The sequence below is a fragment of the Acanthochromis polyacanthus genome, chromosome 10 (assembly GCF_021347895.1).
Source record: "Acanthochromis polyacanthus isolate Apoly-LR-REF ecotype Palm Island chromosome 10, KAUST_Apoly_ChrSc, whole genome shotgun sequence".
NCBI lineage: Eukaryota > Metazoa > Chordata > Actinopteri > Pomacentridae > Acanthochromis > Acanthochromis polyacanthus.
The window spans coordinates 17,138,248-17,161,683 of NC_067122.1; the positions used below are offsets into that span (position 1 = coordinate 17,138,248).

General features: G+C 41.9%; 1 protein-coding gene across 1 annotated transcript in view; it reads left to right on the forward strand.

The window, feature by feature from the left end:
- The first annotated feature begins 2,599 nt into the window (after positions 1-2,599).
- slc16a2 (solute carrier family 16 member 2) overlaps positions 2,600-23,436 on the forward strand; it is a 32,742-nt gene continuing 11,905 nt past the window's right edge. The window contains exons 1-3 of the mRNA XM_022213704.2: positions 2,600-3,877; positions 18,901-19,045; positions 20,002-20,494. Coding sequence (XP_022069396.1) covers positions 3,448-3,877; positions 18,901-19,045; positions 20,002-20,494 — 1,068 coding nt within the window. The 5' untranslated portion in view covers positions 2,600-3,447. The remainder of the gene's footprint in view (positions 3,878-18,900; positions 19,046-20,001; positions 20,495-23,436) is intronic.

Consider the following 23,436-nt stretch of genomic DNA (forward strand, 5'->3'; position numbering starts at 1 on the left):
GACAGCTGCCGAGTAACTTTCAACCTTTTTCTTGTCTTCCCAATCTTGAACAACCTGTTACACAGAGTTGTAGCTCCCCTTAGTGGTGAATGTTTTGCACTTGCAGTGGTCTTAAACGTATTTTAGCCGAAGAAGAGAGTGATGTCAAAACTCAGTAAGATCAGACTTTTAAAGGGCAACAACTTGAGGTACTTGTTATTCATATGAGTATTACCATTTGATACTTTTTCTCAATACAATACTTTATAGATGAAAACATTGTACTTCTCACATCAACATAATTTCACAACAGCCAACAATTGACAATTTGAAGCTAAATATTTTATATACAAAACACTCAATAGATTCTTAGAATAAAATAAATTATATGATAATGTCATAAGATGCAACATTATCATATAACCTCATCATGTATTTATATTACAATACACTGAAATCAGGCATTGTGCATAACGACTGCTTTAAAGTCTGATATTTTAAATGTATTTTTAAGAAGATTGAGGCAAAACAATACAGGTTAAAACTATTGTTTTTTATGCACTGTCTAATTTTTTATATTGTTGTGCTTTAGTAACATCTCATCTTTCCCACTAATGGAAACATCCAAAATACACATCTAGATGTTTATTTTACTATATTTGGTGTATTTGGTCTGTAAGTTTCAGTTGTATTATATATCTTTAAAGGCTGTTCTCTGTACCCAGCCAGAAATCTCCACAAAGTTAACACCAAAACTTCCAGTTTTATTCCTATCTAAGTATATTCTGAAGCTTTCTAAAGAGGATTATGCATATCAATCATAATCTTATTTAAATGACATTTAGTTAATTTGCATTCATTTTTTAAGTCATTTTGAAATGATTTTTCTGGCTGTTGACAGCATTTTGTGATTATTAATATTGTTTATTAATAACAACAATAATAAAACAACAATAATAATTATTGTTGTTATTAAATGACTATAACAATAATAATCTTTATTTCTATGGCACCTTAAGGAATTTTGCATAATAAGGGAGACAATGAAATAATAATAATAATTGCCCTTTTCACTGATTTATTGACTATGATTTATTGGTAAAGCCAATGAAAAAGGAAAAAGGGCAACTTACACCTCAACATTGAAAACACTTGAAATACTAAAAAATATCCTTGTCTTATTGTAAGAAATGAACTCTGAGTTTCACAGTCATGTGTGAGTTAAAATGTGACTCCATTCACCTGTACTGTCTCTTTTTCGGCTAAGAATGTCGAATTAAAAGTAATAATCAGTGATTTTACATCATAGTAGGCTACCAGAGATGTGGGTGAGATGTGAATGTGGTCCCTACTGAAATATCATTGCCCTCTGCAGATTAAATGGGTCAAGTTCACTCACTGAAACTCTGATGTCCAAGTTTCATTGAATGCACTAGACCACCTAAGTGCAAGTGAAGGCAACACTGATGACTGTAACAGCTGTATGCACCAGCTGGGGATGTGCTGTCATCCATAAATCTTACAGTTTGCACTTTTAGTTGACCAAGCAACACAGGAATCTCAAATCATTAACAAGATGTGAAGTTTACTCGTTGCTTCCAGCTGTTTGTAGGAATCTTTCTTTTTATTAAATACCTGCAGCATCAGACAGCAGCAGGATCCATATGAGTGTCTGCAAAGTGAGAGAGATAAACATTTACGCACAACACAGGAATAACTTAATCAGTTAGTTAAAAAAAAACATTTCTGGCATGGAGATAGGTCAGGGTCTAGCGGCAAATAACACTGTTTACTTTTCTTCATTTTGGACAGCTGTCACACATTTTGAATTACTAGTGACACAGCTGGATATTAGGTAACAGTAGAAGTCTGAGCCACCAAAATATTTTTTCTGTCATTTCAAGCTTTTTGTTTGTTTGTTTTGTTTTAAATAGAGACTTTTGTCCTTTTACAGCAGGATGTAAAGATGTAAATATGACAACAGTTATGTGGTTAGATCATCATCACAAATGAATAGAATTTTCAGGATTAAACTCATAAATAAAGTATGGATGTTTTGCCTATGGATGAACTTTCTCCCTCTGATTCACTGCAGCATCTATTCTAATAATAATAATCATAAACCTTTACTGAATAAGAAGCTAAAGCCTAACAGTAGGCCTATGTGATGTCTTAACTCGAAAGACCTTGTGACATTCCAGAAATTGGTATTAAATGTAGCACAATAAAGCTTCTGTGGACCAATAATTCTGAAATACATGACTACAGTAATACAAGTATTTTTCCTGTGTGCTTGAACTAGAAGCATCCTCTTTAGGGTCCTATCATAAACTTTGTAAATCATCAGATTGTTCTCCCCATTTACTTATTGCTTTAAGCTTATTTTTCTATGTATAGAAAGAGGAGCAGCAGGGTGGAAGGCAGAAACCTTCAGTATGTAATGTCATAACTCCCCTATTGTTTTCAACTAGCCTCCATATTACAGCATAATACAATTCCTTTTGGACCCAAGAGTTGTCATCCAGAGGAGGCGCCCTTGTAAACTTTAGTAAATTTAACTTAAATGGATGTTTGAATATTTCTTCCACCGCAACTCAGTTACAAGCAAAAGTTGTCCGCTGAGGTACATAATTGTCAGTAAAAATGTTCTTCGTATGTAACTATTAGAAAACACAGCTGCAACGGATGTGCAGGTTAGCTAGCAACAGGATGTTGCTCCGAGTCCAGTCCGAGGTCACACTCGGGTCTTTCCGTGAGAAGACACGAAGTACAAACTCGTCAAACGACATACTGTACTGGAGCTCCACCATTGGCTCCAACCATCCATCCGCCGGGGAAAGGGGGCGGGGGCGGGCTGCTGAATGACGGCTGGAGCTTTGTTGACAGTTAGGAGCCGAGACTGCCCACGGGACTAACTCAGGCCTACCGACATTACATCTCCACCGTGTAAATATGTCACACAGAGGAGGAGGAGCGCTTCTTCATCGCTTCTTGTAACACCGGGAGATGTTCCGCGCCGTGTTCGGGCTGCGTGTCAGAACGACACAGTGTAGAGGCGGAGCGGACGCGTTCACAGGTTGATGATCCGCATTTGGCAGCGAGCAGAGGAGACGGCAGAAGTAGCTGTATGGGGTTAGTGTCTATAGGCAGTCCCTCGAAACGCAGCGTCTATAGGCAGTCCCTTGAAACGCAGCTTCATGTTGTAAGGAACAGAAGGCGGTGCTTGCTAATTCCCGAGAACTCCGACCAGAGTCACACATGCTGCCCAACGTCCGCCTGTCGGGCTGAAGTTGAGGCTCACACTTCGGCTACGAGCAGGAGGCTTGTCTGCCCCTAAAGGACCGTCTTGCACGTTTGACAGATAGCCAATCAAATCTGGTATTCAAATCGGTGCTCTTATGTCAGTGACCTATATCCCATGCATGCACGCCGAGAGCCCACAGTAACCTCTCCTCCAGACCAGACAGCATGGGGATCAACGGGCTAGACAATCCAACACAGCCGTCCAGCGGAGTTTCCCGGACTGAGCAACCGGCTGCAGATCCTCAGATGGAGCACACAAACGCTCCCCCAGAGCCAGACGCCAGCAGAGAGGAGCAGGCGGCGGGCGGCGAGGTTAAGATCGCGAAGGAGGACAGCGACGTGCAGCTGATCGAGGCCGGGTGCAAGCCGTCCCCCTCGCCGGCTTGTGAACCCGAGCCGGGGGTCCAGGTGGAGAGGCACGGCCACGAAGGCGGATTCGTCCCGCCCGAAGGAGGCTTCGGCTGGCTTGTTGTGTTCGCTGCTACCTGGTGCAATGGCTCGATCTTCGGTATCCAAAACTCTTTCGGCATCCTGCATTTGATGCTGGTGAAGGAGCACACAGACCCGGAGGACCAGACGTCTCAGTTCAAAGTGGGTGAGTACCGTCTGCTCAGGTGAGCTGAAACACTCATCAGCTGGTGCACAAGTGAAGTTTGTGCAAGATGCATGGAAAATGAACAAGTAAATAGTCATGCTGTCATTTGAGAGAACATCAACAAAGCAATGCAGATTACATTTTCATTTGACACCAACTTATTTGTAGTTTGTGATGTGTTGGCTGTTATTTATGAGTCACTCATGCATTAGTAGCTTTGAATTAAGTGTGATATTTTGCACTCCAAATTGCCCTGTAAACATAGTATTACATAACACCCCTGACTCACCAATACATTTAAAGTAGAAACGTTATTTTTATTTACGTTAGGGTTCTGAAATTGCTCCTTACCCCTAGTAAGAGTCACATATTCTGGATGGCACCTTCATTTTTTTAATGAGTAACAGCCACTCACCATCACTGTATTTAAAAAAAAAAATCTATTCATGAACATGCAATACATTCTAACTCTGCTAGCCGGCAAACAGCAAACCTACTTCAATTTGTTTTGAAAGGACTTTTGATAAAGTCTGCCCCTCCAGGGTTTTAAGTTATAATGAGCATCCATCCATCCATTCTCTATACACCGCTTTATCCTCACAAGGGTCACGGGGGGTGCTGGAGCCTATCTCAGCTGACTCGGGTGAAGGACAGGTTGCCAGTCTGTCGCAAAACAATCACACTCACATCTACAGGCAATTTAAAGTCATCAATTAACCTCAGCATATTTTTGGACTATGGGAGGAAGCCGGAGTGTCCGGAGAAAACCCACGCATGCACAGGGAGAACATGCAAACTCCATGCAGAAAGATCCCATGCCCAGGCCGAGATTTGAACCGGGGATCTTCTTGCTGCAAGGCGAAAGTGGTAACCACTATGTCACTATGCAGCCTATAATGAGCATATTGTACCTAAAAAGGGTAACGCTATAAACAGCTTTATTTGATGTTTTTTGCACACCCTCAGTGTTCCGCATGAAGTAAACTATTGCTCTTTCCCTTTAAAATACAGGAAAGACTGACAGAGGGATGCAGCATGTGACAAAAATCTTATGCTGGATTCCAACCCGAGCTATTTCTGCCTCATATATTGTAGTATATAGTCAATGCTAAAAGACCTTGTGACATTCCAGAAATTGGTATTAAATGTATAACAAAAAAGCTTCTGTGGCGCAATAATTCTGATGTACATGACTAGAGTAACACAAGTATTTTCCCATGTGCTTGAACTAAAAGCATCCAGTTTAGGGTTATATATCATAAACCTTCAACAGAAAGTCATTGCATTATTTCTCTTCAATCACCTCACTGAATGCTTTAATCTTAACTTTGATGTATAAAAAGAGGAACAGCAGGATGGGAAAAAAAAGGACTGTCTAAATGTAGAAATCATTTATGTTACTTTGGAGGAATGCAACAGTTCAGTTTTGTTTTTGCATACAAATTAGCCTCTAAATGAGGAAAGCAAAGACGTTATGAACCTTTCACTCATCTTGTTATAAACTGCTTCAACAGTTCACAATCTGTAGTTTTATTATTCCGCAAAGTCCGCATTCAATTTATTATCAATGGAGAAGCTCTGAGTTTGTTCTTAGATGGTGTTACATATTACAATAGGCATCATGTTAACAGCTACTGACAGATTAATTATAGAATTTTTTTTGGCGGTCACTGGATTCCTCCTTCCCTTCTTTCTCTTACTCCTCTATTCTAACATCATGGAAGCTGGCTCTGTCGTTTACAGATCAGTCCAGATTGCTGTGGAAATGAGTGTTTTGAGCAGGCGGCATCATGTAGCAACAGGAGTGGATATTTTCCTTAAATTCCTGTCCAGTTTCTCAATCACCAGTAAAGGTTAAGGTCAGTATGTGGGAAGGGATTATAGTTCTAAGACTGTTCCCTGAAAAACATTTAACCCTTTATTGTGGTCAGTGTGAAGACTATTACGGTAGGAGGGAAATAAACAAAAGGCTGAGACATGAAGTGTCTTATTTGTATCTTTGTTTATGTAAATGCAAGTTAATCTGCTTAATTGCATCTTGCACCTTGTCATTTCGAGGAAATGACTGTGTCTGGAGGCATCACATTGCATTCAGGTTGCCTGAGAATCATGAACTTGTTGGGCCTGGAAACAGATACAGTATAACTAGTAGGTGCTTTTCCAGAGTCATCTGAGACCGGAGGTATTCTTTATATGTTGCATGCAACAGAAGGCGGTTGTTGTCGAGCTGTCTCTGTTCTGTTTCTCCCCCCTTTTTTGCCTTGTTTACATTTCATCACCAATGGTTTATTGAATTTAATTCTACATTTTACTCAGATATGAAAGGATTAAGTGAGCTGGCTGAGTCCTGACCTTTTTCTCTCCACAACAGAAGAAAACAAAGTGAAACGGCTTTACTATAATAGCTGGAGCTGTAAAGACTCCTTTTGAACTGTCCAGTCTGAAATAGTTAAGTCAGTACCAGTTAAATTCACACATGTAGGGAATTTTAAAACATGTCAAACTGCTTCACTAGCAGTAATTTAGAGGATCATAAAGGGAGCTTTGAAAGATCATCACCTGGTCCTGCTGAGCTCATTAATGATGGATATTTATAATGCCTTGTGGGGTAAACATGAGATTTTCAAAACACCCTAGGAGTATCAAGGTGGGGGATCCGGACAGTCTGTTTTTTTTAAATCAAAAAAGGGTAATGAAGGAAAGGTGAGTAGGTTATGAGTCACAGATGTTCGTTGATGTTGTTTTGCTCAATGATTAAAGCATGGGACCATCAGTGCTTTCATTCCTGTTGTGGCCTCACACGCACAGATGTTGAGATGTCAAGGTGTGGAGCGGGTGCACATATCCAGCACAACATTCTTTTAAAATGAAAAACAAAAAACTGCTGCTTTTATAATCAGTGGGGAGCGAGCCCCTCGTGAGGTGATGCGTGGTTGAACAAGGGAGGACCAAATGCGAGAGTGAAATTCAAAACGCAGCGCTGCGTCGGCTGCAGCAGAGTTAGCAAGACAAGAAATGTGTGTGAAGGGGAGGAAGAAAGGGACTGAGTGAGTGAGGAATTTAATTTTTCATCGATTCCTGAAATGATTTCCATCTATACATCGCTAGTATGAAATGGAGCAACAAGAATATGGAAATAAGCCAAAAATCAGACGCCCATTGAATCACATAGTGTTCTATTTGTGCCTAAATGTAGAACTAAAGAAGTTCTTGAACAATATCAACTTCCATCTTGATTCAATTCTTTTTATTTTATTTTTTTCATCCATCCATCCCTTTTCTTCCGCTTATCTGGGGCCGGGTCGCGGAGGCAGCAGGCGAAGCAGGTTGTTCCAGACGTCCCTCCCCCCGGCAACGCTTTGCAGCTCTTCCTGGGGGATCCTGAAGTGTTTCCATGCCAGATGAGATATATATAATCCCTCCAGCGAGTTCTGGGTCTACCCCGGCGTCTCCTCCCAGACTGACGTGCTCAGAAAACCTCCGAAAGAAGTCTCCCTGGAGCATCCGAATCAGATGGCCAAACCGCCTCAACTGACTCCTTTCGATGCGAAGGAGCAGCGGCTCTACTCCGAGCTCCCTCCGGATGTCTGAGCTCCTCACCCTATCTCTAAGGCTGAGCCCAGCCACCCTACGGAGGAAGCACGTTTCAGCAGCTTGTATCCGCGATCTCGTTCTTTTGGTCACTACCCAAAGCTCATGACCATAGGTGAGGGTTGGAATGTAGATGGACTGGTAAATCGAGAGCTTCACCTTACGGCTCAGCTCCCTCTTCACCACGACAGTTTGGTACAATGCCCGCATTACTGCTGACGCCGCACCAATCCGCCTGTCCATCTCTCGCTCCATTTTCCCATCACTCGTGAACAAGGTCCGGAGATACTTAAATTCCTTCGCTTGGGGAAGCAACTGCCCCCCAACCCGGAGGGAGCAATCCACCGGTTTCCGGCAGACAACCATGGCCTCGGATTTGGAGGTGCTGATCCGCATCCCTGCCGCTTCACAGTCTGCTGCAAACCGCTCCAGTGCATGCTGGATGTCACGGTCTGAGGACGCCAACAAAACCACATCATCCGCAAAAAGCAGAGATGTGATCCTGAGGCTCCCAAACCGAAAACCCTCCCCACCATGACTGCGCCTTGAAATCCTGTCCATGAAAACCACAAACGGGATTGGAGACAAGGGGTAGCCCTGACGAAATCCAACACCCACCGGAAACGTGTCTGACTTAGTGCCGAGTATGCGGACACAGCTCTCACTTTGGTCGTACAGGGACTGAACAGCTCGTAGCAACAAGCCCGGGACCCCATACTCCCGCAGTTTTCCCCACAAAGCCCCTCAGGGGACATGGTCATAGGCCTTCTCCAGATCCACAAAACACATGTAGACTGGTAGGTCATACTCCCATGACCCCCTCAGCAGCTCCACAAGGGTAAATGGCTGGTCCGCTGTTCCACTACCGGGACGGAATCCGCATTGCTCCTCCTGAATCCGAGGTTTGACTATCGGTCAGATCCTCCCTTCCAGCACCCTAGAGTAAACTTTCCCAGGGAGGCTGAAAAGTGTGATACCGCGGTAGTTGGCACACGCTTTCCGGTCCCCCTTTTTGAAAATAGGGACCACCACCCCGGTTTGCCACTCCACAGGTACTGTACCTGATGCCCACGTGACATTGTATAGACGTGTCAACCAAGACAGTCCAACAATGTCCAGAGCCTTCAGCATCTCAGGGCGAATCTCGTCCACACCTGGCACCTTGCCACCGAGAAGCTTCTTAACTACCTCGGGGACCTCTGCCACGGATATGGATGACGATCCCCCCGAGTCTTCAGGCTCTGCCTCCTCCATAGAGGATGTGTTTACCGGGTTCAGGAGTTCGGGTCAACAGTTCTCCACCCCGACTGAGCGAAGCCCTGCCTCCCCTTCCTGAGGCGTCGAATGGTTTGCCAGAACTTCCCCGAGGCCAACTGGAAGCCCTTCTCTATGGCCTCCCCAAATTCCTCCCACACCCGAGTTTTAGCTTCCACAACCGCCACAGCCGCCGCCCTTTTGGCCAGCCGGTACCTGTCAGCTGCTTCGGAAGACCCCCGAGTCAACCAGGCTCGAAAAGTCTCCTTTTTCAGCCTGACAGCCTCCCTCACCGCTGGTGTCCACCAGCGGGTCTTTGGATTGCCACCGCAACAGGCACCAGTGACCTTCAGACCACAGCTCCTAGCAGCTGCTTCTGCAAAGGAGGCTTTGAACATGGACCACTCAGAATCCATGTCCCCAAACTCCCCCGGGATGCAGGAGAAACTCTTCCAGAGGTGGGAGTTGAAAACCCTACGTACAGGGTCCTCCGCCAGACGTTCCCAGTTAACCCGCACTACACGTTTGGGTTTACCAGGTCTGTCCAGCAGTCTTCCCTGCCATCGGATCTAACTCACCACCAGGTGGTGATCAGTTGACAGCTCTGCAGTCAGAGTTTTCCCCTCTGCAACATGAAATCGCAGAGAGGCGACCCTCTCATTCTCCGGGGAGAACTCCACCAAAGCGGCGCTCAGCCGGTTGCTTGTGAGTATCCCCACACCCGCCCGGTGCCTCTCACTTTGGGCAACTCCGGAGTAGGAGAGAGTCCAACCCTTCTACAGGATTCTGGTTCCAGAACCCTTGCTGTGTGTGGAGGTGAGCCCAACTATATTTAGGCGGTATCTCTCCACCTCCCGCACCAGCTCAGGTTCCTTCCCCGCCAGTGAGGTGATGCTCCACGTCCCCAGAGCTAGTCTACACCACCAGGGTGCGGCACGCCCAGGCGCTGGCTTCTGCCTACTGCCCGGTGAACATAGCACCTGACCCCGACTTCCTGCCCTGTAGGTGGTGGGCCTACTGGGCGGTGGCCCCGTGTTACTTCTTTGGGCTGTGCCCGACCGAGCCCCACGGGACCCCAAGGCTCGGCCACCAGACGCTCTTTTCATCGAGGTCTTCTGAATCGCTCTTAGTCTGGTCTCTCACCTAGGACCAATTTGCCTTAGGAGACCCTACCAGGGGCTTATGCCCCTGACAATATAGCTCCCAGGATCACCGAGACACTCAAACCCCTCCACTGCGATAAGGTGGTGATTCGACGGGGGTTATTTTTTTTTTGCCATATTCTAAGACACTGAGGCAGTAGTTTGCAGGACTGATCCATTAGAAACACTGCTCCATCAGCAGAGAAACCTTTTTTCTCTCTAACGCCTCTATACATTAAAACATTTTACCATTAAATGTTGAAAACACACTGCAGAAGAGACCTACACATACCACAAACAAGCTCATCGACTTGGTCTTGCACTTAGTACACAAGCTTTCAACAACATAAATGGAAAAATGGAAAGATAACAAGCACCTATGCTCTATGCTTTTACACTGACACCCTAAATTGTGTTTAGTTCAGAGTAGTGAATAGTGACTGCAGGACAGTGGTAAGATGTAAGAAAATACTAGAGACTGGATGTATTCTAGAATCCAAAATTGCTAAATCTGTTCCAAATATTGAATTGTGTGTTTGCTCACACAACTCGATGTTTTCTTGATGTGACCTTGTTCTCTTTTATTTGGCTTGGCCATCATTAGTAGGGTGAAATGTAACTTTTGAACTTATTTTTGCATTGAAAGCTGCTGATATTTAGCAAGTGTTTATTACCTGAGAGTTTATTGACAGTACTTGAATTCTTGTCAGAGTGGAAAAGCCTTTTCACAACATCCAGAAAATAATGGGATACTAACAGTTGACTGAAACTCTGCTATTAATATTTGTACAGAACTAGCAGCTAACAAAAACACAGTGTACCATGGTACACATTCATTGATGGAAGAAACTGGGCATAACTCCAAGGCATTCAAAAAAACAGTGAAACAAAGTAAATTCATCACATTGTGTGGTCAACTCTCATTACTGGACATTTTTCAACAGCACTTTTTAAAAAATTGTAAACTGTAAAATCAACACTATATGCTGGATTCAAACAGGTGTTTGTCCTGCTACAAACTTTGTGTACTGAGGCTCTGCTGCCCCAGATTTCTCCAGGATCTCCAGGGCAGCTGTAATTCCCAGTTTGGCAGATCAGGGTGTACTGTGGCATTTTTGGCATTCCAAAGGGTAGGGGAATGGGTTCAGATTGGATCAGAGTCTCTTGAAACTTAACAACCTCATCAGCAGGTACATACAGTCTGCAGCTGAAGTAACTACACCCTTTTGCAATGTAATGTATACGCCATAAGATCCAAAATTGTGTCACCTCCCCATAACTCATACATTACTTCTAATTACAACATAATGTTATTTGTGCTTCTTTAAAATGCAAAAGTAACACTTTCAATTTATTATATCAACAACAGAGACTTCACAGTGGGAAGTCATCGCAACAAAAGTCAGTGCCCCTTTATTACTGGGATTCACATATTTTATTCCTTTCAGTATTCTGGATGTCAAACTTTATTTTTAGTGACAGATTCAATCTGCATTGGTTTGAAATATAGCAAATTTTTAAAGAGATTCTCTGCTATTATTCAGACTATTTGTCGTCAATTGCTCCTTACTACAGGGGTTGTACTGCTCTATTTTTTTTGTAATACTTTGAAGGTGCTCTGCTGGATTCAAATCAGGTAGTATACTTGTTCAGTTTTAACTTTTTTATCTTTAAAAACTCTTGTGTGATTTTGGCTGTGTGTTCTGGATCTTTACCATGCTGAAGTATTCCTCTTCTACAAAGTTTCTGCACATTGTAAAGAATCTTGTCCGTCAAGGTTTCAGCATGCCTACAGGCAGTCGTGGTGTACTCTATAATGCCATCTCCTCAGCACCTTTTGCACTTTTACTGCCGTGCTCTACTTTTAGGACTACATGCACAATAAACAAATTCATCTTTGTGCCATCTGATCAAAGACTGCACACCCAATATTTATTGGACTTCTTTTTCAATGTATTTTAGCGAAATCTAAGCATGTAGTTTAGTGCTAAAGAGTATGGAAAGTTTTTTTTCTTGAATGCTGTCCATAGAGAGACACATTGAGCAATGTCCCTCACACTGTCTGAGCTGTCACAGAAGCTCAAATTTCAATTGATAACCCCTGTCCCCAGTCTGTTTTTCAGAGGTAGATTGTGAAAGCAGAGCACTGTCTGTGTCATTTTAGGACAGTCCCTGCGGCTGTGACTAGTGGTACTATGACTCATTCTATACCCCTTCGATTACTGCTGCTGCTGTGTTTTCACAGATTTTCAGCGGGTCATTATTCTTCCTATATGTTTTCGGTTTTTGTGAAATCTCACAATCAGATTTTTTAGCTCCTCTGGCAGTTCTTTCTTCTCCATGTGGAGCCATGATGCAGGCACAGTCTGTGCCTGAGAAATCTCTGGTGGTCACAGGTCCTTTTATAGCCATGTTCATGCAGTTAGTCTAATTGGAAAAGCGTATTTCATTTTGTGTGAGTGATAGCAGGTTTTCTCATTTCTGTGCCAGTGAATCACAGAACCAGCTTGATAACACAGAAACGGTGATGTCTGCCCACATGCTTTGATGGCCAGATATTACAATGACACCACATGAAGCGTCATAGACTGTTCAGATAATAGTTAGTGGTGAGTTCATAATGCTGTGAGAAGGAAGTCACAGTATCTGGGAAGTTAGACTAGTCTTCATAATATCATTTCTGTGGCTTGCATATTGTGTAGTGTTTTAAAAGCTTAATCCTACTCCTTATCATTCCCAGTATGACAGTGACTGTATTCAATATGAACTTAAACAGAATGTGTCAAACAGAAAGATTTATTTAAAAAAATAGATTTCTCCAAACGCCTTCAACAGAGATGCGCGCTTTAATGAGTTTTTCATGGAGTCACAAGTTTAGAGTTCAAAGACGGACTGGTTTGCTTGAGGAAAAAAATCGACCACAATGCTCTCCAGTCACTTGGGTGTATTCAACCCAGCCAGCTTGAGATGAAATAGTTGGCGCTTATTCAAGTACTTGTCCTCAACAGTGTCCTCGTTGGTCTATTGCACCTTGAAGGTACTGCTCAAGTGCAACTGTAGTTGATTGGATTTGCTCCATTCCTCTTCCTTTCTTTGTGAACAACAAGTTGGCTGCTGGTGCAGTCCTAGAGGAGAATTGTGAAGGGCTCCACAATAAAAATGTCCTCCTCTGAAATACTTTTTGGAACCTTGAACTCTGTTGCCATGGCATCAGCATTCCAAATATGCTTTCTTTCTGCCCTGATTCTGAATGCAGATACAGTGTCAAAGCCGGATGAAAGCAAGGAACAAAGTAAGGGTCTTAGATTTGTCAGGACCCAGTGGTAATCTTATTGAGAGGTATGTATCTGAGGTCTTGCCAGTCCCAAAGACCACCCTCAGCCCCTCAATACACAATCTTTTTCTTGCAGTATCTACTCCATGGAGTTATTTTTAATTTTCTATAGCGTATGTTTGTGTCATGTGACCTTGGGACATGTGCAATACTGTTTTATGTGCAATACTGTTTTTTTTTTATAATGTGTTTTATGTGCAATATTGCTTTTATGTGTTTTTATGCACAACATTGTTTTTACGTGTTTTTTGTGCAATACTGGTAGCACAGCTTTAAGTCCAACACAAATTTCCCCAAGTGGGACAATAAAGTATATTGAAATGAAAATGAGTATCATCCTTGCAACTACCTCTTCATACATGCAAGAGACATTTTAATCTGTTGTGGATGATGGAACATAGAGTTTTTTAGGGGAAACTAACGATATTTTTGGTGGTCGACCAACAATTTAGACAGTAACGATGTTGGTTGGATGTGGTGGACAAATTCCGTGTGGCTGTCACATAATGTACAAGCCAGCATTATGGGCAATTCTGTTGCTTTCATTTAATAACCCCAATCATGTAATCATGCATTTTTCAGCACCTTGTTGTTCTGGATTACTCATCTAAGGTGTTCTTGTCATAGTGGGTGTACTGGTGTTAAATATGTCTCAGCTGTCATAGTTTAATCCTGGCTGTTGTTGCATGGTATGTCCGTAAATGTTTCACTTCAAAAGCCCTGCTGAGAAATGAAGACTTCTGGTACACAAAAGCACTAGAGGGCTTTTGAGATCCAGCGGTTAGTGGAAACTTTGAATTTGCAATGACTTTTACACGGAAAATGCATTTTGTAACAAAATACGACCAGTTGTTTTTGTCAGACATTGAGAATTAGGAATGAAAACCTGCTTCGAATAAAGGTCGTTTAACATCTGCAGTCGATGTAACGTAAGGTCACCGTTTGAGGAAATAGGTTATCCTTTTTTTCATTTAAAAATACAATGTGCGTCACATGGCTGCATGTTGTGCGACCAGAGCACCTGCTAATGGCATTTCATGTGGCCTTGAGGGAATGGACTTCCATATCAAGTCCAAGTTCTTGTTAGTCCTCCTCGTTTCCGCTAATAGTACAAAAACATGTATGGCCATTGTTTCTTTTACACCGAGTACCCAGGACAATTTTAAACACAGTACAATGCATTGTTTAGCTGAAGGAATATTTCCCCTCTTGTCTGCATTACCCACAAACAGTGCTGTCAGACAAACATTTGCACCGTGATGTTTTTTTGATTGTTTGGCACACTGGCGTTGAAATGGAACAGAAAATATGAGGCCAAGTGAGTTTCTTATGCCCTACAGTGGCATCTAACTAATCAAATGGTTTCTACTACCACCTGATACATTGGAGATGAATACGATATTGTCGGTGCTACGTATAGCACTAACAACTATGCCAGCAGCAACATGTCTTTCCAGGAACAATGTTTTTGTTGTTCTGGACAATTCACAGAGTGTACTGTGAACAGTTTGCTTTGAGAAGACTTCCTACTGAACTTTCTGTCCACTAAAACTAAGTGGTATAAAGTGCTATAATTAAACATAATTGGTCATCTGATCTGAAAGTTGACACACAGATGAAAGCATAAAGCTGGCACTGCATTTCAAATTCAGTGTGGTGGAGAGCCAGGGTGAGATAACAAAATATTCCTTTCTTATTGCTCTGCAGCTTCTCACAAGCAAGTGTAGCGTGCTTTGCACTTCATTTTTCAACTGCACTATTGAACTCATTTAAACACTGGTCTAAATTTCAGCTTAGTTTGAAAGGGGTCAGAGGACCTGAATAATTCAGTGTTAGAGTACGTAGGATGCTTATGAAGACACTAAAGTCAAGTAGGACAGCTGTGTAGCCATACCTGACTTGGATCAGTTAAAGTAAATTTCTTTGAGGTACCGTTTGTGACTGGTACTGTGTCATCAGACAACTTGACATATGTTCCAAAAGTACACACAGTTCATAAACCAAACAACACATATTCACAAAGCACACAGCTATCCTGTATGCCTGTTTACATGCTGGCACTGCCTACCGCAAGCTGAACTTGAGGCTTGAGTGAAATTCTTTCTGCATTAAATAGGACCACTTCTTTAAAAATATAACAGCCTTTCCTTACCACAGCATGTGTGTTCCTCCAGTATACAAATGGGTCCTATACAATCTCTCTCTTGCTGTCAGACTGCATCTATCATGTGAAGAAAGGGAAGCTTGTTAAGGCCCCTTACTAATACCACACACAAGCACATGCACACACATCTTCTCATTTTGCTTCACTCTCCTTCACAGTGTTCTTTCCTTCTGTTTGAAAGTGTTTAGACTAATTCTCTCTAATGAGTACACTGCTCACAGTCTATTCACAGACCTTTGCTTGTGTCAAGCCAAGGGGAGCTGGGGGTTTGGTTGTCCAGAGTAGAAAGTGCATCATAAAGCACTGGAACATGGATTTTCATTGTCCGATTGAACACTGGACCTTTGTGTGTAGTTTACTGCACTTAAGTTTAGTCAAGTTAATGGTACTAAAATTAGTGCAACAAGTATTAGTGTATTGCCCAATACCTTTGAAAAAACCTTCTGGCTTTCTTTGTTTCTGTTTAGCCATGATGCGTCCCACTGCTTTTTCTGAGCTGTTTACTCAGTAATGGGAATGAATAATGTTCCCCATTCTGCAAAGAAGCACACAACATGTACTCCACATAACACAGCACAGCAATATTACTGTAAGTGCAGGTTTAGTTCAAGACTTCTGGGGTTTGGTACAAAACAATTCTAAGGAACCAGTCATGTTTACTTGTGGGTTGGGTCTGTCTGAATTATATTCTTCCTGAGAATCTGTTTTCAGTTCTATGGCTGAATTACAGCATTATATCTTGTCACTGTGTAGCACAAAGTAATTTTACAGTGTAAAAATCAGAGTCATTGGTGAGCATGTGGGCTTGAGTTGCAGTGAGCGGGGAGGAGGGTGTGATAGAGATTTCATAGGGACTTTACATCTTCACATTGAAGATGAAGCAATGTGCAGAGTTACGTCTATGCCATCATCCAGGCATGATGTGATTATTTACATGGAAACATTCTAAATATGAAACTTTGATACACAGAGAGGATTTTTTTCGAGGTTTAGTTATTAACCAAAGGGGGACTTTAAAGTCAAAATTCAGCATTATTGGCGGAACACACCATAAATATTCAAGCATCATAATACCAGACAGGTCAGCCACACTGACTACAAAGCATTTTACAGCTTTCCACAGATAAACACTAAACATTAAACCATGTGCAAGGCACCGAAGGACACAGCATGCATACTGTGTGTAGCAGTGCATTTCCAGATGGGATACTTCCGAGTGACAGACTGAGAATGAGTTAAGCCTGTGAGCCTGTGATTGTTCCAGACAAATGGACTCGTCTCATGGTAGTGGACAAGTTACTGGTGGTAGATTAAGTTTACAGCAAGAACAATATCAGTAACAAGAATATGAGAAGCTGGAGAAATAGCAGGGTGAGCAAAAGCAAATCGCAAGGTAGAAACTCTCAAGGCTGTTGCAGTTAATTTCTTAAATTTCAAACACCAGAAGAATGCAACTAATACTGACCTGATTCTGTCAGCTGTTTTGAGCTGTGTACATTTTTTAGTGATGAACTTTTTAGATTATGCACATATACCATTACATTTAAGGTTATATGTTATATATTTCTGACTGTCTTTACACCCTCAATTGAGGCTGAAAGCTAGGTTCATGGACTATATCTTTTGAAGGTTCCTACAACTGATCCGAATTCCAATGTAGCCACGGGGTGACTGAGTGATTAGCAGTTTGAAGCAGTGCTTAAGGAATGTAGCTCTCAAGATCAGTGATGCAATATTGTACAATTGTAATGCTAAGGTGCTTATTGGAAACCCAAACTCTCTCTGTTGAAGAGAAGAATCTTATCTCATACAACTTTGCCATTGATTTCCCCCTTATTGGCATGTATTTCCATCTGTAGTGTTTCTATCAAGTTATGTTGGAAGAAGTATGTAGAACAATCCTTTCTAATGCAACAAAGCAGGATTTAGATATTATACCATGACATCCAGTGAAATTGATCCTGAGGTAAGTATCAAGGCGGATATGAGATGGGAAATGCTTTTACTAAGACCAGTTCAGTGTTTTTTGTGAGTGTTGTACCTCAAAGTTAACCTTTTGGTAGGAAAAGTTATACAGTGGTGGGTGTTCATGAAGTACAGAGATATCAAACTACAGAAATTCCCCTCTCTTGTTCCGTTTAGGTAAATAAACTATAGGGAGACTAGGATGCAGTCCCATCCTTAAACAACTCAAAATTTGACTTTGCAGTGCACTTTATGTAAAAGCACATGTATACATGTTCAGTACAGAATATTTAGCTCAATCTCCACAACAAAGACTGTTTGTATTGTTCTGTAGAGCTCGTGTTTCACCCTTAACTCAGTGTGTGCACATGTAGGTAGACAAATCAGTCCACTGACCTGTTTATCAGTCTCTCTACTCTCATTTCCATTGAGCTGTTAGATGTGTGTGACCCACAACCCAGACAGCATGGTAGACATTAAAGCTACCTTTGCTCCCTTGGAGACTGGACCCAGACGTGTGTTTGTTTGCTCTACAGGGTACGCACTGTCTCCGCTAGAGCATTCTGGTTTGCTATGTTTAACACTGCATGGATATTCCACCACAGGCCAGAACTACCCACTTTGATTCAGTTTTTGATCTGTCTAATCACCATGAGAAATCTCATGGAGTGTGTCTGATCTACGCGGTGTAAGAGAAGACACAATAAAAAGCAGAATTACATCAAATCATATTAATAGCAGTTCACATCAGGTGGTGGAGAGTCACAAAGAGAGAGAGAGACTAGTACAATGCATACAAAGGTTTCGTCTGAGTTAAGCAGTGTCAACAAACCAATCGTAGTGCCTGATTCAACATGAAGCACATGTTCACCTTTGATTGTGGCCCCCATTAAAATCACAGGTAACACATGTGCCAACAGCTTGCAGAGTGTCGAAGAAATCCAAAAACATGCTGAGGTTAATTGGTGATTCTGAATTGTCCATAGGTGTGAATGTGAGTGCGCTTGTTTGTCTCTAAATGTAGCCTTGTGATAGACCAGATAGACTGGTGACCTTTCCAGGGTGTCCCCTACTTTTGGCCTAAGTCAGCTGGGATAGGCTCCAGCCCCCTGCAGCCCTAATGAGGATTAAGATGATGGATGTATAGATGGTGGATGGATATGTTTGATTGTAGTAAGTAATAATAAAGATGCTTTAACCTCTTAAGCCCGGTCAGCCCACGGGTGGGCCGAAGAAATCCCGGCGTTTTTTTCTGAAAATATGGCCAGGGCTTAAGAGGTTAAGCAAATTCTCCAGTTGCATGGTGTGTGACGAGGGCTTAATGGCATAAAGAAGAAAGAGAAACCATGTCATCTCTTCTGTAATGCACAATAATGTATCCTGTGTGTCTGTTTTCAGTTGATTTGCAGCACACAGTGCATTTCATGCTACACTAGCTCATGTTACATTATGTTTTCTCAGAGTACAAACAGCTGTAAGCTTGTGTTTTATTTTATTCAGTGACAGTTACAACATTCAAGATTTCCACATGTTTCTGATGATGGATTCTCTCTCCTCTGAACTCCTTCTCCAGCCTGGGTCGGGGCCTTGGCTATGGGCATGATCTTCTTCTGCTCACCTATCGTCAGCATGTTCACAGACCACTTTGGCTGTAGGAAGACAGCTGTCAGCGGCGCAACACTGGCTTTTATAGGGCTGCTCAGTACATCATTTGCAAAGTAAGACATGTTCCTTAGAGATACCACTTGCAAAAGTCACACTGCAGCTAATTTAAAAAAAAAAGATCCTGAAAAATCCAACCGGCATACTAGATGTATTTGAATACTGTATTAATAATTTTTCATAATTTGTATATCAAAATGTAAATCTGAAGATGACTCAAAAAAGATCAGCAAAAACTCCACTGACTTCACATTGCACTCATTCGGCATTAGTGAACTTACAGTGGACAGCCAATAAAAGGATCAAAGTCAGAATCGGAGATGTTCTTTATTCCACACATTCATCTTGTGCTGGTAAAAATGAGGCGCCAATGTTAGTGATAATAAAACTAGACTGCTGGCAATGAAGCCTCACATTCCGGTATTTAGTAGTGGCTAATGTTGCTTTGAACCACTTGCCAAACACACAGATGAGGAGCGTTCCACAGAAGTCCGATAAGCTCACTTCTCTGTAAGTCCACAGCCCTGTAACTCATCTCCCTGTGGAGTCACCGCTGACTTAATACAACTTTTTGGGAATATAAGGTAATATTGCAAAAGATCTATAAATAGACTTTGCAGATGTGTAAAATCAATGGAGTTCCTCTGTAAGCATTAGACAATACTTAATTCATCTCAGTGACACAGATTCCATCAGTCAGTCCACCAGAATAGTGCAATGCACTATTTTACCCTGTATAGTTCATCCTAATTCATTTTTTGTGTGGTAGTTAAACTAGATAACTGAACAACTAACTTAGCAGACAATTAAGGAGTTGCTTATACTCAATCTAAGCTTTGAAAGTAAAAGAATCCACAAAATCACAAGCAATTTGTTGGTTTTAGCCACAAGCCAGTCTCACCTTTTTCTGATGTTTGTATAAATGTTGTATGCAATTCTCAGTGTTACTTCCTATTTATTTTAGGCTTTTTCTTACTTGCCATGTTGTGTCTTTTTTTCTTGTTAATTGCAGCTCCTTGATCCTTCGCTACTTCACGTATGGCATATTGTTCGGCTGTGGCTGCTCCTTTGCCTTCCAGCCCTCGTTGGTCATCCTCGGACACTACTTCCGCCAGCGCCTGGGTCTGGCCAACGGTGTGGTGACGGCCGGTGCCAGCCTCTTCTCCATGGGCCTGCCAGTTTTACTTAAGAAGGTGGCAGAACCTCTGGGCCTCAGCAGAACCTTCCAGATCCTCAGCCTCTTCATGCTGGTCCAGGCCCTGCTGGCATTAACGTTCAAACCTCTGCTCCCTGCTGGGGGAGGCATGGGCCCACCAGGAATGAGCCCCGGCCCTGCTGAATCCCAAACCCAGGCCACCGCTCAGGGTGGGAGCAAGTGGAGCAAGGCGATGGCCCGGGTCAGGAAATACTTCAACCTGCGTGTGTTTCACATCGTTACATACCGGGTGTGGGCGTTTGGAGTGGCCACTGCTGTATTAGGATACTTTGTGCCATATGTCCATCTGGTAAGAGCATGTCACGGGTATGCTTCTAGTCAGATTATGTGTTGGTCTTAAATTAAGTGAGACAGATACAGCCATTAAAGAAAGTTTACAACACATAGTCAGAATCAATGTTTTAATATATTAGACCATGCTTATCATTATATTTCTTGACAAAAGGAATAGCAAAGGCATTTACAAAGAAAATGTTTTAATAAAAATAATGAAATATTTAGTTTTAAAGTTTATTTTACCAATTTATGTAAATGTGCCTTCAAGAAAGTTTACAACACGTGTGAAAACTGACAGAGACGCTTTTTTTTTATCACAGTTTGATGCATATAAACATTTGGATAACATGCAGTCAGCAAACTAACAGTTTGTCCACCAAACAATGTTGGCTGAAATGTATAAATTGGGCTGATAACATGGGCAACAGTCATTGCAGAAGTAATATCACCATGGGCAAAGCAAAAGAACTGTCTCAAGAGATCAAAAAGAGGATCATTAGCCTTCACAATTCAGGATTAGGCGACCGAAAGATGTCTAAGATATTGGGAATTCCTGTTTCAATTATCGGGACAATAATAAGAAAGTGGAAGGTACACAACACCACGTCGACATTGCCAAGGGCTGGAAGACCGTCAAAGATCTCTTCACATGCCAGGGCTAGCATAGTTAGAACAGTGAAAACCAGCCCACGAACAACACTCAAGTCGCTGCAGAATAGTCTGAAGAATGCAGGAACAACTGTGTCTTTGACAACAACTTCTTCAGTCTAGCACAGTGCAGACCTTTTCTCCAGAAGGGCAAGGAAGACTCCACTTCTGAAAAAAACGATATCTTCAAGACCGTCTAAACTTTGCCAAGACTCATTTTGAGGACACAGAAGATGACTGGGCTCGAGTTTTATGGTCAGACGAGACCAAGATTGAACTTTTTGGAAATAAAGGTCATGACCGTGTATGGCGTCAGAAGAACGAGGCTTACAACCCTAATAATACCATTCCAACTGTGAAGTACGGTGGTGGCAACTTGATGTTCTGGGGCTGCTTTTCAGCATGGGGAACTGGATGTCTTGTCCGGATTGATGGAAAGATGAATGCAGTCAAATACAAGGAGATATTGGGGAAAAAAAAAACCTCTTCCAGTCTGCAAAGCAGCTCAGGATGGGTCGTGGATTTATATTTCAACAGGACAATGACCCGAAGCATAAGTCACATTTAATGGCTGAGTGGTTCAAGAAAAAACATCTGACAGTCCTGGAATGGCCAAGCCAGTCACTGGATTTGAATCCGATTGAAAACTTATGGAGAGAACTGAAGGTAGCGGTTGCCAGTCATAATCCTGGCAGTTTCCAGCAACTGGAAGAACTGTGTAAGCAGGAGTGGTCCAAAATTCCAGTAGAGAAGTGTAGGAAGTTTATCTCTACATAAAAGAAACGATTACAAGCAGTTATAGACAACAAGGGACATATTACAAAGTACTGAGAATATGTGTTGTAAACTTTCTTGAAGGCACGTTTACATAAATTAGTAAAATATACTTTAAAACTAAATATTTTATTTTTTTTAATAAAAGTTTTCTTTGTAAATGCCTTTGCTGATGTTTTTGTTAAGAAATATAATGATAAGCATGGTCTAATTTATTAACACATTGATTCTGACTATGTGTTGTAAACTTTCTTTAATGGCTGTATTTTCAAGAAATATTCATAGTTTTTCAAAGTTGCAGTTTTTTTTACCACGTCTACTCTGTGAAGACATCTAGCTGTGCTTTATGTTGTTAATTGCTGACAGATGTCCGTGAAGAATTATGTAGAGCTTTGTGTACTTAACAGTCTGCCATTTTTGTGCTGAAACATTACCTAATATGGAGCACTTACTGTACCGCATTGTTTGTTTATTTTTGGTATATGACAGTGAAAATGTAGGAATTCTGATCTCTTGAACGAGAACACAGGTTTATATGTCGATTAGACTTCTAGAGGTTTGCTGTTCAAATAATATCCCTCAGCTGGTTTGGAAAATGAAGAATGGTGGAGAGGGAGGGAGACTGTTTATCGGAGCTCCACTGTGGGCGGTCTGATGCCATTTGTTTTCTGTGGGCCTTTCAGACAGAAGCCAGTGGAATGCATGTCATCAGAGTAAATGAGCAGTGAAGGCTGAAGATCTGGATTGTCCCTTTCAATGTGATAATAGAATTTGTGGGAATAATTGCTGTGTGCGCACATGAGCTGCCAGGTTTCTGATGATAGAATTAAGTGTGCTTTTCTCAACTTATTTTCTGCCACAGCACACATATCTGCTCCGGAAATCAAATGTTCTGTGTCCTTCTTTGAGAATGAAATCAGAAACCAAAGGGGAGACATTTCTATTTAATCTTTCTTGTTCCACGACTAGGCCCATTTTTTTGGTGTGGACCTTCTGGAACACTGTTGGTTGTCTATCTACAGTACATGCATCAATCAGATTTAGATTAAACCATATATACATAAAGCAGTAGCTTCACTATTCTGTGTGTTGGACAGTGTAAGTTTATTTACTTTGTCTCTCATTCCTATGCCGGAGCTCTGCTTAATAGCTGCTGTCAATCAACCCAGACATGCTCTTTTAGGGGCTGGGAGTAAAAGAAGTATTTCTGCTATTTCCCAAAGAACTTGTTTTCTTTGTTTTAATTCCTAAAAACACATTTCAGTACATTGAAAATTACACAAGCACATTTTTGATTGCAAAAAGGGACTACATGACATTTCAGTTGGGACTATAATAACATAATAATGGAGGAAGAAATGAAATCACTGAGCTTTCTATGATGTTTACAATCCAAATTTCAACAATATTTGCAAGATCTGTGCTTGGCTTATGACCGACTTTGGTGTAAGATAGTGAGGATGAGTAAGTGTAAAGCTGCCGCATTGAGTTGTGAAGTTGATCTCCCTCTATCCAGATGTCGGATGTTCCAGC